Genomic DNA, 16,741 nt, shown 5'->3' with positions numbered 1-16,741 from the left:
TCTGAAAAATATTTGAATGCTATATTTCTGCACATTCATTGATGAATAAGGTACAGGGGAAATATTGGAGTCTAAGTGAAGTCTGGTTTCAGGCTGCTTATATTTCAAACTTGAAGTGGGAGATAATGCTTTAAAAGCATTTTAAAAATTACCCTCAGAACAAATATTAAAATTTTTGAAAAAGCCTTTTCCTAGCTATGCACAGGTCATATTAAAACTGCTAGTGTCATATGGAAACTTTGAAATTTTAATCAAAAATGTACTTTTTATCCATGAAGTTAGAAAATTCTTGACCTCGTCATATAGAATTTAAATATTGCATTTTCTGATTAAAATGGGAAGCATGTATACACACTATACTTTTTTACAAAAACATTCTAAAATCCTTTCTCATCAGAAAAAAAATAATTTGTGTTTAGCAGTCAAACAGAAGCAAATCAGTTTACAGGGATGGTTTATCAAGGACTGCTTTTGAGTGATCGCCGTAGACTGAGGACAGAAAGTATTGAAGAGCATGCAACTCCAAACTCATCTCCTGCTCAGTGGCCTGGTGAGACAAAAATATGGTTACTTTTAGCAGCACTGGACCACCTCCACATTTTAAAGTAATTTCACTATCCTGTAATATATGATGGATGAAATCATAGATGGTCGATGATGCATAAGTGTTTCTGATTTAGTTTGCAGATTAGTAATAGCCTTTTAGATTTTCACGTAACAAAGCAAGTAAAAATAAACTTTTTATATGGCAAACATCTGGCTTGAAGACCCATGATCTTTAGGATAAAGTCTGTAAGCTGAATCTTTGTCATCCTACAATGGTTTGTTCCTGTCTGCCTCACCCCCTAGCAAAGCTATTCCTGTAAGATGTTTCTACAGTACTGCCTAAGGCCTAATGCTTTACTTGATATAACCATCTGAACAGCTGCACCCAGTCTATGAGCATAAATTCAGGATTTTGAGGTCAACTGTGAAAACAGTGCAGGAATTTCAAAGGCAAGATGAACTGCCCATAGGTTTTGCAGAGAGGTACAATACAGATGTCCCAACTCAAGATGTTGATATTTAAGACAAATATTACTACTATGTTTCTATGTTTCATCTGAATACAGGTAATCATGTGGCTATTACTATATGTTTAACATAAAATGTAGAGGTGGAACACTTCCTTCTTTCTATTTGTGCTCTGACTCATTTAATGTAGAACTTTTTCTCTTCTCTTTGCAGGTGTGAGTTCACTTATCAATCTCTTAAGTTCAGCTCAGGATGAAGATCAACCAAAGTTAAACATCCTACTTTGTGAGGCTGTTATAGCTGTCTACTTGAGTCTCCTTATACATGCCCTTGCAACCAATTCATGTAATGAATTATTTAGACTAGCAGCCCATCCTTTGAACACTCGAATGTGGGCTGCTGTGTTTGGAGGAGGAGTGAAACTTCTTGTAAAGCCTCGAAGGCAGTCAGAAAATATTCCAGGTATTTTTTTCTCTAAAAGTCATACTAATGATTTGTATTTTATAGCTTTCAGTAACCTAGTAGATTTCCTTCCTTTTGAAGACAAAACCCAAGAAAGCAGAATTTAAGTATCTACTGGCATGAAAATTGTTATACTAATTAAAAAGCAGAAAGATTAGGCTTGCAGTTGTCCTTTTTAATGACACCCATCACATTTTGAATTTCCCATAAAAATTGTACAGCTATTATATTGCTCTTGTTACTTTTAACTCATTTCAGGACTTTCAGTCATTATTTTTTAGTGAAAAATACTTATGGTATAAATCAGTGTTAATAGCTATGATTTTCTGTGAAAGATGAGTCCTATTAACAACTGCAGTAACTTGGCAATAATATTTCTGAAACTGATTTCTTTTGCAAGATATGATTTCATTTTGCACAAGACCATAGAAAAGAAATACCAGCTACATCTGTCATAAAAATAGTTCATGCATATGTAAGCTCCAGCAAAAACTAGGAATTCTGCAAACACAGATGAGCATGTCTTAATGTACTGCATGAGGAAGAGCAAAAGTGGAGATGGAATTCAGGCTCTTGGAGACAAAGGCAGGCAAATACAACCATTTGTTGTAGACTTCATCCTGCAACACTCCTGAAAAATTGTGTCTCACACTTTCAAAACAACAATTGTCTTGAAACTCAATGCACCATGATAAGCACAATAGATGTGTTATTCATGGAATAACTGAAACTCAGACAGCAGTTATTTTCACAAGATGTTAATACGAATATCTTATATAAAGTCAGATCTTCATTTGAGATGTGTTCTGTGTCCCTTTAATCTACAAGCTGCTACAGTTTCTGATGTTTCAGAGGATGGTAATGAAGGTTTGTAAAATCTTGCAGTGTAGATGAATGTTAGTAATGGCTTTTTTTAGTTAAAAACTCTTTTTCTATCTCCTTTGTAATAAAGTAAGTGTGATCTTCAACATTGCCTGGCCAATAACACTCTGAAAAACAAATTCACCACTGATATTTGGAGAACTATTAAGACATTTTAAATCATAACACTTTAAAACAGACGTTAGTTGTAAAAAAGCTTTTCTCTCCATTCAATTTTTCTGTGCTATCTTAAGAGTTCTTTGGCTTGTTTTTAGAATTACTACTGCTATTTCTGCAGTTTACAGTTTAGTGAAATTTTATATATTACTTTTATTTCTTTATCAAATTTCTTAATTTTTTTCTTGAGAAACTTTTCACCTAAAATTGTTTTTACTTAAAAGCTACATCTCCTGGGTCATATAATAAATCTATTTACCATGATATATATTATGTATAAATACCACAGTTACTGAATTTATGCAAGTGAACTTTTGTATGATTACACTTACTTTATTTAGGCTTTGATTTCTGAATCAGTAGAAAATAGTACCAATAACAATGGGGTTAGTTGCTTCGATTATAAAATACAGCCATTTCTAAAACCAGAATACTAATGTCAGCTTTTCAAATTACCTTAACTTAGCTCCACCTCTTCCATCAGAAGAAATGGATAAACATCGCCGTCGCTTTAACATGAGAATGCTAGTGCCAGGAAGACCAGTAAAAGACAGCACTGTACCACCACCTGTACCTGCAGAAAGACCCTCTTACAAGGAAAAGTTTATCCCTCCAGAGCTTAGCATGTGGGACTATTTTATGGCAAAGGTAATTAAAATAGAAAATGTAAGGGAATTTTAAAGGATAAGAATAATGTAAAAATATAGAGTACTCTTCATACTAAGCTGCAGATTATCCCCCCAGTAAAAGATGAACAGCCTACAAGTCAATTACTTAACTTCCAAAACGTATCTCTTGCCAGTAATAGAGTAACACTTATCCCGTTGCTACTTGTTTGTTTTAGGGAAACTTAAAAGTTAAATTGTCATTTAAACTCTATGACATGGATAACTAGGGTAGGAGTTGAATCTTAAGAGATCAGAAAATTACTGTTCTAGCACTTTTATTTTTTGTTGCAGCCATTTCTTCCTTTATCAGACAGCGGTGTTATATATGATTCCGATGAAAGCATTCACAGTGATGAGGAAGAGGATGATGCATTCCTTTCTGATGTGCAGATCCAGGAGCACAAAGATGCCAATTCTTACAGGTTGGTAGAAACTGCCAGTATTTTAGAATAATTATGTTATGTGCTTTTCTTCCAAATGCAAAAGGCAGGACCTCTGGACTGTTCAGTTTAAGTCAAATAATTTTAGTACTGTGGATAAATTTATTTGTGGCAATGGGATTATAGAAGTGACAAATTCTATTCTTACTTGCCAAAAAAAAAAAAAAAGGGTTTAGGAAGTCAAAGCTGTGGGGGCTTTGTTTTGGGGGAGGAGAAAAATAAATGTCACTCCCTTATCTTCGTTTTTAAGACAGCTCTAGAATGATGGTTTAGACCTCTCATTACAAGCATGTTCTTTAGTTTTTGAATGAGGAGCAGATTAAATAGAACACTTATAAGATAACATGTTGCAAGATAAAAAGCAGCACAGAAGATGACCTCAGCATGATACTAATGGAGAACAATTATGGCTCTTTTATGGGTTCTACAAGTCAGTCGTTAGTTTTTACAGGACTTGGAGACTTGTATCTCTAATATCTGTGAGACTCTTCCAGTGTAAAAGCTTTTGCCATGCATGCCAAACTTGGGTAATATCTTGTCTCTATTGATCATGATTTCATGGAGAATTTCAGAAGGGGTTTCTGGAGGCTTGTACTTAATTCTCAGTCTTGCAGAAGCTCATACATGCACACTGTTATCTAGGGGAAAAGTACAATAATCTGAGAGAATTGTAAAAGAGAGAAGGGAATACTATCTGTACAGCAAGGTGCCCTCAGAGGCACCCTTATGTTCCACAGCTGATTTGTAAGTAGTTTTCTCTGTGTGTTCAGTAAGCTTCAGTGAACCATCTATACGGTTTTTCTAATCTGTGTATTTGGTAGAAGGAAAAAATATTCTGCAGAAAACCGTGTTAATGTCGTTTTAACACAACTAAATCCATTCTTTTTATACAGCTGGGCTCTTCTGCATCTGACAATGGTAAAATTGGTTCTGCACAATGTTAAAAACTTCTTTCCCATTGCTGGTCTGGAATTCACTGGTACGTTAAATTCTTCTTTATGTCACAGTTTTCTTTATAAGAGGCTTTCTGACAGACTTTGCTTTTAAATGTTCATATTTCGATTATAGCAATCGAATACATTATTTTTTACAATTGCCAATAAGTACATTTCCTTTCAAGACTTTTTTTTTTTAATGGTTATATTATCCTGGGTTTTTATACAAACTTCAATGATTTTTTTTTCTCTAAGCCTTACTTTATTAATACTTCTGTTTAGATCTGCCTGTAACCTCACCATTGGGCATTGCTGTAGTAAAAAATTTGGAACACTGGGAACAGATTCTTCAAGACAGAATGGACCAGTTTGAAGGCCCACCACCAAACTACATCAATACTTATCCTAGTGACCTTGGTGTAGGGGCAGGACCAGCTCTTCTCCGCAATAAGGCAATGATTGAACCTGAAAACACACCATTCAAGTAAGCATTTTCGTCCTAGCAAACACACAGCCTTTGATCATAGAAATACTAAAAAATATTTCCTTATTCTGCTGCACTTTTCACAACTGCAACAAGAAAGGAAAATAAGAAAAGAGGGAAGCTTGGAGGACTGCAAATCAAGGGCAGTGGCTGCCACTGGGAAGATGCTATTCAACTCCTTTTACTATTCCCCCAGTAGCAGCTGTCTGCCACCCTACCTGAGCAAACAAGAGAGTACCCATAATACATGTAGATATCAGGAGGAAAGAAAGAAATCTGTAGTTTGGTCTTTGTAAAGCCAGCCCTCCTGTGTTTAGACCAATGTCATGCTTGCAGTGCCTTGAAATGCAGGTAGTGACTCATGTTTTCAACTCAAATATGGCTTGCTTTTCTCAGTATACCAAACCACCACTTTAGGTTTGCTCAGTGTATGTGGTGTTGGATTTGCATGGTTGCTACAGCTATAAGATTTTATTAAAATACCATTACATAAATGCACTGCTTTTTTAGAAATATTTGTCCTCAAATCTGAGCCGATTAATTCTTTTTAGCTCATCTATAAATATTTGTCTTCCTTTGAATACTAGACAAAATATGTAAGGAGCTTCTGTACAGCCAGCATAATTCCAACATAAAATAACTTTTGTTAGAGGGCAAATATAAATGCAAGTCAGCAGATTAAACTTTAATACTTAGAAAATACTAACAAAATGTGAACTGTTTTTTAAAAAAATGCAAGAAAAAGGTGTCTTGATATTTGCCTTGAACAAATTTTGCTTACATTTTGGTTGGTTTTGTTGGTGTTTTTTTCAAACTGTAGTTTCATCTGAAGTAATTCAGAGTCTGTCTTTAGATTTATTTTTTTGACACCTTTAATTAATACTGAAGCTTTTTCTCCCTTTCGCACCACTTTTATCCAGATCAAAGGACTATTCAGCCCTTCCAGCAAAAAGGCTCTGGCATTTTCTTGTGAAGCAAGAACTTCTTCAGGAGACTTTCATAAGATACATATTCACTAAGAAAAGAAAGCAAAGTGAGGTAAACAAAGGATGTAACTTTTTTAAGGAAAGCTCAGCTATAACTGTTCCTCAGTCTCTTCAGTATTTATTTTTTTCCTTTTTTTTTGTTGGCATTTTAGTTTCCTTTTTTTCATTTAACAGTTTGACTTTTTGTTAAATCAACATGACTGTCCTGTTGCTTATCAAAATATCAACCGAACAAAATATTTTTAGACAAGACTTATCTCACCTTACCTTTATATATTTGAATAATATCCTAATAAAGAAACAGAACATTTGTAATATTGGTAATAAGTAAGTAAATTTGAATATTCTTATAATTTTTCTGTGTGTCATACTGAAAAATACATTTAAATGAGCTAGTACTTTGCATATATGTATATATGCATAAGTAATATATACATATAAAAGTAATATTATATAGTAATATATAATATGGGGCTTTACAAATTGTATCAGTTACAACTGTAATGAGTTCTAACTGAAAATTTAAACCAACACGTAAGTGCCATGGAAAATAAGTATACTCTTTAATATCTTTAAGAATTCCTGTAAGTATGGAGTTTGTGTGTGTATTACTCCTCCATTTATTTACTATATCATACATCTTGTGTTCATCTAGGAGGCATTACATTTTAAGTGAGTTTGTTTAGATTCCTGTCTTAGTTTCTGTGGCTTTTATAAAAAGTTAAAAATACATTTGTCATCATTTACTGACAGAGTGGCCTTTAAAATCTAGTTTGGAATGTTTCATTCTTTTTTTATATTTGTTTGTGCATGTGTTTTGTGTTTGTGACTGTGTGATGTTATGTAGTCTGTAGAAGATCGTGTGGAGCAGGTCAAACAAAACTGCGTAGCAGAAGATCACAAAAACAAGGTAGTATCCCTTCTCCCAAACCTCAAGCACAATCTTAAAAGTTCTGTGGAACTGGCTTTTCTTTCACTAATGTCACTAACAGACGCTATATGTTCTGTGTAGTCTGTGTGGCAGGCTTTTAATCAGTGCATTAACTTTGGATATCCTGATGATTGATACGACTGAACACCTTGTAAATACTGTTGCAACAATTTCATGTTTCTTGCACTCAAATCTAACTTTTGGCTTCTAGAACACCAAAGAGTATGAGAAGTCTAAAGTTTAGCTTCTTAAACAATGCTGAGGCCACTGAACTTTTCTTGCATGAATTTATTTGTATAGATTTTTGCAGTCTGAATGTACCACTACAAAATGGATTTTCATGCTAATTGAAATTTCTTATAAATGTTTTGTAGGTTGAAGCAGATCTTGGGTACCCTGGAGGGAAAGCAAAAATCATTCACAAAGAATCAGATATGATAATGGCATTTGCAGTTAATAAGGTAAGCCTCAAATATTACAGTTAAATGTAATAAAAAGATCTTAATTATATTTAGTATAAAATTTCTATTTGTGCTGCACAGGCAAACAGCAATGAAATCGTTTTGGCATCTACACATGATGTTCAAGAACTTGATATTTCAGCTCTACTGGCTGCTCAGTCATTTATATGGATTGGGGAGGAATATGACAGAGAGTCTAAAAGGTAGGATCATTTCTTCACAGTTATATTAAGAGTATTGGTTTATTGTGAGGATGCATATATAATAGCTGTGTAAGTGCAACTGAAGCGTACAAAAAGGGTTAATTAATCTTCAGGAGGTTTCAGGTTGCTTTACAAAGGAGCAGAAGAAAGCAAAAGAATAATTACTGTCTTTGTTTTTACATTCAGAAAAAATAAGGTTTCAAGGGGTTTGAGTGTTTTGGGCATATCTGCAATGCACGATGAAGCAAAGTGCCATAGTGCATAGGGTACTAAAGGAAGTGCTACCTTAGAAACTATAGTTGCATCATTGCAGTGTTGAGGCTAGTTAGGCAGCTGCTGCTGGTTGCATAATGCAATGGCTTGAATTACTATCAGCTGCAGCAAGCACTCATATGTACCACACTCCCTTGTGCAGAGCAGATATAAACAGACACCCAGATTAGGAATTTTCCAACATCATTCTTTTCAAGAGAACTTACATTCTTAACATCAGCCTACCACAGTTCGGATCATCTGTTAGGGTTAAACATCAATGGCTTTGAAGCATGTGGAGAATGTTGTACAATGTAAGTGCAGAAATGAACAGTTCATAAGTCTCATTATAATCGCTTCCTTTATCCATTGCTCTTGGGCTTTTGACAATGAGATAAGCAAACAACATTGGTGTCAAAGAAGTGTTTGTTTTTTAAGTAGAACAATGCTGTTCTCTTACAGTTCTGATGATGACTTTCGTGGTTCTACCACAACACTGACCCAGTCAACTGCACCATCTTTTGGAGTGCATCAGATACAACCATCTTCATCCATGCCATGGTTAGGCAGTGGTCAAACTAGCACTGGAGCTGGTGTGGTAAGTGCTTTCGTTGAGTGCAGCTCAGGATTACTTTTCTTTTTTAGTGCATTATTTAGAAGAGATAGTGTGCGTTAATCATCATACTTTCAATACAGTTTTGATGTAGAAGGCCTACAGTGACCAAGACCTGCCCAAAAAGGCCAAGTGAAGTGTTTTCTTACATATTGTGGGATAGAGCTACTGTGACATAGGAAAAAAAATGGGATAATCAGGTGTTTCTTAAGGGAGCTTTGAGGTAGGACCTGGAGTTTCTGGCGACAAAACAAACAAAAAAAAAAAAGACAACCAAAACCAGAACAATCCCAATTGTTAAATTCTTGTACTAAGACACAAGCATACATATCAGTGTGTGCATAAGCTCTTTGTATAATAGAGATAATACTATTTGAAATTTCATGTCTAAAAAAGCTATCATAAACAGGCTTTAAACATAATTGGATGTAAATAATGCTGGCTTAATAGGCTTTTTTTAACTGGGGGACAGTCACCACACAGTAATATAAACAAAATTCAAGGGTGGGTGGGTGTCATTTTTTAAAAAATTAATCATTAGAATTTGTATTTGTTTTATATGAAGCTTATTAAAAGAAACCTGAACAACGTCAAGAGAATGGCTTCGCATCCAGTCCATCAGTATTGTAAGTGAATCCCACTTACTAGTACAGAGTAGCTAATTTTCAGTAAAACTCTGTAGTATTAATGAACATCTGTCTTACTCTTAGATCTTACAGGTGCACAAGATGGTAGTGTTCGAATGTTTGAGTGGACAAGGCCACAGCAATTGGTATGCTTCCAACAGGCTGGGAATGCCAGGGTTACAAGAATGTATTTCAATTCCCAGGGCAATAAGGTTAGTAGAATATTTAAGATTTTCCCCTTTTTATTAATTCATAAGGAAACATTTGGTTGTGCTGTGGCCTCTAAAACAGTTTTAACTGGTGGCACACAAAACTGTTAGGAAGTCCTAGAATGATTCATGGATTCATAGATTCATAGAATGGTTGGCTGTGTATAGAAGCTTTACAATAAAATGCTGACCCATATTCTCCTTTCTCTTCTGTCAGCTGTTCCATATCCCATTTGCCACATTTCCAGACTTTTTGTTCTCCCTGTTCTGAAATTTGTGTTCCTATGTGGTAACCTTTTTAAATTAAACATATAGAGGGAAAAAAAGAAAAAAAGAGCACTTACTTGTTTTGTAGAGGCAAACTTGTATCAGTCAGGGCAGCAGTCTTCAAGAAGTGTTTCACACTTCACATGCTGGCCAAGATAAAGTTTTGATGCAATGCATTATCTAGAAGATACATATAAAAATATAAAAAATACAACCTATTAGTTGAAGAGTGTAAGTACATTACAGTACAGTGGAGAGCAGAGCATACGGAAGAAAATACTTTGGCCAAAAATGACTCTCTGAGGTATGAGAAATGCAGAAAACAGAGTGGACAAAGAAAGAAATTGGGAGAAATATCCAGTCCTTCAGTTTCTTGCATTGCCTGTTCTGTTATGTTAGTAAAGTAAGTCTTGTCTGCATCTTACTGACAAAAGCATTTAATTCCATTACAGTTAAAACTCATAAAAAGTGAATTAAAGGAATCTGGATATTACTGGCAGGAACCTATAGAACAGCAAAGGCCAGCATTTAGAAATAGCTGGAAGTATCTCCCAGCATAAAATCTCATTTAAACTTTTTCAAAAATTAGTCGTTTGATTATGTTTTGAGATACTGCAATCTTAACATCATATGGGAATCAGTTTAAAGTAAGATGTAATGGTTGTCCCCACTGCTTCATATGGAAGTCAGGTTTCATAAACACAACTAAAGGGAGAAAATGTAAAAAAATTATTCTAAATATTTCTAAAAGCATTTTGTAAATTACTTACAGAATATTCTGTATAGACTATGTTAATTACTTATTGTTATGCATTTTGGTTAACAGTCACAATTTAGTGATTTTGCCATTCATTATATAGTACAGTTCTTTCATAATCATTCCTGCCATGCCTTCCTGGCATGCTGTCATACATCTTACTTTACTAAGCATTTTCAAATAGAGTCATGCAGTAATGATGAGGCCTCTAAGCTACAGCATTTAATATTAGGATTTGAAAGATAAGCTTCCACACATCAGAAGCCTCCATTGCCAAAAAATGGTTAGATATGTAAGAGAGCATCAATCATTAAATAATCATTAAACAATCAGCAGTGAACTCACTGACTTCTAAATTATGGGTTTGTACCTGACAATCATTGCTGTTGATATTTAACATGCAAGCAATGGTTTGGTGTTTTAGGTGGGTTTTCTCCTGAAAGCAGCTGTTGACTGTTATAAAGTAAACATTTGGTACCCAGTGCGTTATGCTAATAAATGCAGTTCATTCCTTGCAGTGTGGTGTTGCTGACGGTGAAGGATTTCTAAGTATTTGGCAAGTAAATCAAACCACCTCAAATCCTAAGCCCTATCTGGTAAGTAAACAAATTTTTTTGTTGTTTTGTTTTTAGAGAGGAAAATTAAATCTTCGGGACTTCAGCCAGGCCAAGAGTGCAAGTGTTTCAATTATGCTTTTAGTTAGCATACTTTAACAAAATAGCTGTAGAGATTCAGTGATACATCTTTGGAAAACTGTTTGTGCAGTAACCATAAGCTGCATTGTAATTACAAATAGTACTTCAGCATTACCCATGATTATGTTAAAAATCAGAGCCGGCAGCAATAACTTGACAACCCCAAGATTTAGTAAAAATACACTCTTCTTTTCACTGCTTAACAGTACATGAAAGCTGTGCTTGATTTGAAATTCAAGCTACTGTGATACACTATATTGTGGATTTGTTATATTTTATACTGGATTTGTAATCCATTGCGCTGTTCTCTGAAGTGTCAAACTGCATTGTGCCCATCAGCTTTTAAACCTTGTTTAAAAGGCTTCCTGTGTAATGCTATCAGTGACATCAGACTGAATAGTAACTTTGCACAGTACAACTGCTAAGATGTCATCTTTTTTGTTTTTGTTTTGAATAGAATTGGCAGTGCCACAGTAAAACCACAAGTGACTTTGCATTTATAACCTCTTCAAGTCTAGTTGCTACATCAGGACAGTCCAATGATAACAGGTGTGTTTAAAGAAAACAAGGAATTTCACCAAAGCTGCCTCTTCATCTCCATTAACTTGCTGGGGTTTGTGCATTTATGTGGGGGGTGACGTTTTAAGGCTCAGTGTTCTAAGCTTTGTTTCAGCTTGAATTTGCCAGATGATTTCTTTGAACATCATTCCTTCAGTTGCTTTTTTCCCAAATGTATTTTTTGTGAAAAGTGATCAACGATTAACCAGTTTTTCAGAGTGTATTTCAGATGCAACTAGTTTGACATGATGCTCTTGCCGAGGAGAGAAATATGTTCGGCAAAGGCTTTTCCCTGAAAAGAACAACTTCTACAATTTCTTAATATAACCTAGGCTTAGTACAGATCTTAACGGTAGACAGTATAGTTCCACTAAGGAGCATAAAAAAACACATAAAAAATTAAAGCTCTTTACTCTCTGCATATGCTCTCCAACCACTGCAGAGAGTCAAGGGCTCCTTGTTCAGCTTTGCCTTCCAGGCTTTGACATAAAATGTGAATGCTTAGAGTCATGACACCCCATGAATCACTTAGCAACAGGCTATAATGACAGGGGTTTTTTTCCCCCTCAGAAATGTGTGCCTCTGGGACACTTTGGTTTCATCTGCTAACAGTCTTATCCATGGTAAGTACTGCAGTGAAAATTAAATGTCTGCTTCTTACTGGCTAAGGAAATAACAGCATGTGTATGAATTTGGGGCAGTTGGAAAGTGCACACTGTGGAGCTGGTCTAAATACACGTCGTGCACTAAGGTATTCACCAGGAGCAGCACTCATTGTAGACTGTGGCGTGATATCGGTCTGCTCTGTAGAGAAAAGTATGAAGAAAAAAGGTTATACCCAGCTCTGGTTTTGTGACAATATTAATCAAGTCTGAAATACTTGAATACATGGTCCTGAAAAAAAGATTGGCAGCTGACTAATTAAGGTTGGTTATTGAACTCTTGAAGTGTATGCAGGTTCTCACGCTGACAATTTATTCAGTACTCTGTTGAAGCACAGTTAAAAACAACAGCAGGAAACAGTAGAAGTGACTCATGTCTACTTTGTCCTTCAGAACTTAGACTGGATTCTTAAATGTTTGTGTCTGTTTGAGCAAGTTCAGTCATTTCATCTTTATGTAAAGAACCAAAGCAAAATTCTGTCATGTTGCACTGTGGAGAAAAATACACACAAATCCAAATACAATATCCTGGGCTTTTGAGATAGCAAATTCAGCCATCATAAGCTGCAGTAATTCAGTCAGGGCTCCTATGAAACATAGGTTAAGAAAGTAGAATATAATAATATCTGTGGGGTGGTTAAAATGGACTTTAATTTTTTGTTTGTCTAAACTTTTTTTTTTAACTCAGGAATTTAATTGCAGTTAATATGGTACATTTCATATCTTTCATATCTTCTCAATTTTTTTAATAAGCTAAAATAAACTAGACTGCATATCATGCTTTCTTGTGTGCTAGATCTGTATAGCTCTTACCACAGCAAAAGCTTGTCAGCTGATATGACCTCACCCATATGAAGAAATGTATCCATCATGTTAGAAAATATTCAAATAACAATTTATAGAAGATTTTAAGATTAAGAGCTACTTACAGTTTCAAATCTATTTAAATTCTGATATCCTTCTTCTTCAGCCTTCACTTGTCATGATCACGGTGCCACAGTACTTCAGTATGCACCTAAACATCAACTGCTAATTTCTGGAGGTAGGAAGGGATATATCTGCATATTTGACATCAGACAGAGGCAAATCCTTTACACCTTCCAAGCACATGAATCAGCTGTTAAGGCCCTTGCACTGGATCCTTCTGAGGACTATTTTATTACAGGCTCAGCAGAAGGTAACATGAAGGTAAGGTATCAGAGGTTGCTGAATTGTATAGGAAGAGAATTTAGTGGTGTATTGACATTTGTTGATCAACATGCACAAATGAATGAGGTAACAAAAAACACTGGATACACAGGATACATTGGATAAACAGGATGCTTGCCTTACATTTATAATGTGAACTTAAATATACTATATCCTTCTAAAGCAAGTAGGTTTTCTTCTCCACTAGAGAAAATTAAACAGCCTTTTTAAAGTTGTGCAACTGAATTTTAAATGAATAATGCCAGGTGCACCATTCTGAAAGCTTTATTTTTCTCTCTGTTGGGTAGTCTCTTTGTACAGGGGGTACTCAGTAACTCCAACATTGTGTGAAGTTTCTGTAACACCCAGAAAAAGTTCTGCTTTTTCTCTTGATGTTGTAGCCCCAGACAGCCCCTGAGATGTCATAGTAGTAAAAAACAAAACGACAACAAACCAACCAGAATTACAATCCCCCCTTGCTTTCCCTCTAGCTGGACTGCATACCATTTCATAGGCACTTCCTGTGTCTCCACAAACTTTGTACCTTGGTCCTGTTGAGGGCTCCTGCAACTTGGGACACAACAAACAGCTTAGGCACCTGTGCTACCACTCTGAATGCTTATTAATTATGCAGCTTGGTCTCTACAGCACTCCTTAGCATAAAAGCATCCCAGCTGCTGGCAAGCTGACAATAGCCATCTTGGAAAAAATGCAGCCTCTCCACTTCTGCAGCTTGGATGGGGGGAAGCTGGGAGGGGCACTACTGATAGGTAACACAGGGCAGGTGTACACTGTTGAGGACACAGCTGGTCCACATTAGGGTGGCCTTACCCTGCCTTGACTTAGGACTCAGCAGCAGCCTCTCAAAACTCTTGGGACTTTTAATTGTTGCTGGTAGACAGCAAAAAATGCCTTTTGTCTTTGCTAAATGGGGTTTAGAAGAGCCAGGAATCTGAAATGTTAGGAAAAAATTACAAATCTTAATTTTAATCTCTTTTTGTCATTTTTCATTCTTTTGATACAGGTGTGGAGACTGACTGGCTATAATCTAATTCATTCATTTAAAAATGAACATGCTAAGCAGTCCATTTTCAGAAATATTGGTGCTGGAGTCACCCAGATTGAAACTGTGCAAGGCAATCGTATCTTCTCCTGTGGAGCAGATGGCACACTGAAAATGAGGGTTCTTCCCAATGCTTTTAATGTACCTTCAGGCATTTTTGACATTCTCTAACATTGTGTGAGCCAATTCTGTTTTTATATAATGTCCCTTTAGGTAGCTAAAGCCACAGTGATACACACTGTAGAAAGGAAACACTCCATTTCCTTTCAAAGCAGTCACTGCAGCATTAAGTATTATGGGGAAAAAGATTTTTAAAAAGGCTTGTACCACAGGTATGTATCAAGTATGCCCCTAGGGATCGCTGGAGTGGAAACGCATATACTGTTTTGTAACAGGATTAAACCCAGTGCAGTGAGTCCTAGGTGGGGTTATTGCTCAGTAACCCAATAAGCTGCATTTACTAAGTGTATTGTAAGGATTCTGATGATTATCAGTCACTTAACAAGCACTGTGGCTCTACTGGTCAGTAAGCATTTCTGATGTGACTCTGATTATTTTTATTCCTGGTTTTCCCACTAATTGAAGCATGTGTACAATTCATTGTAAAATAGTTTAGTTTAATTAATGGTACTCCGTGTATATGATTTTTGCAAGAACGTGTAATGGATGCAAACGCCGTGGAACATGTGCAATCAAGAACGTACTGTGAGACATCATTTTGTGCTGAGATTTTTTTTTTCCCTTTTAATATTAATGCACAGTTGATACTATAACTTGCATATCAACACATTTTTAAATGCAATGTTTTTTAATTTGCACACTGTTTTCCTTTTGTTCTGAGAGCAATGTTTTCTATTGGACACCTGCCTTTACTTTAGGAATGTATCGTAAGCACTAAATGTAGTGAAGACATCCATGATTCTAGTCAGCTTTTAGTTTTGCAATTCATTTGCCCAGAAAAGACTTCATTAAATGAAGCTGTTAAGAGAATACCAATGGAACATATAATGCCACACTTAAGATGAATGTCAGGCTTTATGTGGCCAGGTAGTAAATAGTGGATAAAACTGGTAATTAAATTATTACCACAGTATATTGTATAAACTATGCAGAGTTCAGTATTGTTTGCTTGTAATATAACTAGCCACTGTTGTCAGATGTATTTTTCTGTTGTAAACAAAGAAAACGTGTTCTTAAGAGACTGGAACGGATGTCTGCATATTTAAATGTTATCAAACTGTCTTATTCCTCTGATGAAAACTTTGATGTCTGTGCTGTACTGTAAAATATACTAGAATAAAAAGCACCTTTCTCCAAAGGTGATTTTAAATTTCAGCCTGTGAAGTGAGAAGAAAGAAGCATAAATGTCACTGCTTAGTTTTCCCTTTGTAAGTTAAATAAATTACTTTTATTTCATGGAACAGTCTATGGTAGAATGCTTACTTATATTTTAAATAGATTTAACTGAATCTCCAGTAGACTGACTGGATGGCACCTGAGCTAGCTTTAACCTGACCTCAGACTGGACAGACGTAGAAAGTGCTACCTCTTTGCATTTTATTTTCAGCTGTCCTAGAAAAACATAAGGTTAATAGAATTTAGTTCTTCGTCTCCAACACAGGCAGTTGCAAGAAGCACAGCCTGGTCCTGTCACTGTGAAGAGGCCCTTCTCCACAATGTTAATCTGAGTGGTTCTAAAAAGCCATTGAGAAATGTAATGTGATTTAAGATTGTCACATTATCTAGAAACTGCCACATCTGGCTTGAACTGTATTTGCCCAAGTATATTGCTGAGCTTTTTTATTTAGCAAAAAACTTCAAAAAACACAACAGAAAAAACCAAAAACAAACAAACACAAACCCCACACAAACCCCACACACACACAACTGACCAACCCAAATAAAATCCAAAACAACAAAAAAGCCCACAGACCACCAAAGAGTAAAGCAGGCCACACAGACAAAACCATAGCTCTGGAGTGTTAAATTTTATACTCTTTGCAGATATAGGTTGAATTCTTGATAAAGAAGATATGATGTATGCACCAGTTCAAAGTTTTTGTTATACTTCACTAATTCAGCTTATTCATTATACTTCCTTGTTTCCCTCTGCATCTCCCTCCTTAGCATGCAAGGCCTGACTTGTAGCCTTAGTAAAAGCAACAAGTGTGCTGAGAAGAGAGGCTGCAGCCCAGGCCCAGCCATCACTGTATTGCACACTTAGCTGTG

The 16,741-nt window shown here is 35.7% G+C and overlaps 1 protein-coding gene across 7 annotated transcripts in view; it reads left to right on the top strand.

Annotated features, from left to right (window-relative positions):
• DMXL2 (Dmx like 2) overlaps window positions 1-14,709 on the top strand; it is a 50,221-nt gene extending 35,512 nt beyond the window's left edge. For 3 of the 7 annotated variants that reach the window (XM_054388004.1, XM_054388003.1, XM_054388001.1), the window contains 17 exons: window positions 423-550; window positions 1,228-1,476; window positions 2,981-3,162; window positions 3,474-3,604; window positions 4,516-4,601; window positions 4,840-5,041; window positions 5,962-6,079; window positions 7,333-7,419; window positions 7,501-7,622; window positions 8,337-8,472; window positions 9,053-9,113; window positions 9,198-9,325; window positions 10,865-10,942; window positions 11,499-11,590; window positions 12,170-12,222; window positions 13,232-13,449; window positions 14,474-14,709. In XM_054388004.1, the coding sequence (XP_054243979.1) occupies window positions 423-550; window positions 1,228-1,476; window positions 2,981-3,162; window positions 3,474-3,604; window positions 4,516-4,601; window positions 4,840-5,041; window positions 5,962-6,079; window positions 7,333-7,419; window positions 7,501-7,622; window positions 8,337-8,472; window positions 9,053-9,113; window positions 9,198-9,325; window positions 10,865-10,942; window positions 11,499-11,590; window positions 12,170-12,222; window positions 13,232-13,449; window positions 14,474-14,683 (2,281 nt within the window). In that variant the 3' untranslated portion in view covers window positions 14,684-14,709. Of the gene's footprint in view, window positions 1-419; window positions 551-1,227; window positions 1,477-2,980; window positions 3,163-3,473; window positions 3,605-4,515; window positions 4,602-4,839; window positions 5,042-5,961; window positions 6,080-6,874; window positions 6,938-7,332; window positions 7,420-7,500; window positions 7,623-8,336; window positions 8,473-9,052; window positions 9,114-9,197; window positions 9,326-10,864; window positions 10,943-11,498; window positions 11,591-12,169; window positions 12,223-13,231; window positions 13,450-14,473 lie in introns of all 7 variants that reach the window. The other 4 variants (XM_054387999.1, XM_054387997.1, XM_054388000.1 and 1 more) reach the window with 4 other exon arrangements.
• Window positions 14,710-16,741: the final 2,032 nt, after the last annotated feature.

This window comes from Indicator indicator, chromosome 16 (genome assembly GCF_027791375.1).
Source record: "Indicator indicator isolate 239-I01 chromosome 16, UM_Iind_1.1, whole genome shotgun sequence".
In the NCBI taxonomy this organism is placed as follows: domain Eukaryota; kingdom Metazoa; phylum Chordata; class Aves; order Piciformes; family Indicatoridae; genus Indicator; species Indicator indicator.
Note: the sequence above shows the minus strand (reverse complement) of the source record. Positions and strands in the feature narration are given on the sequence as shown.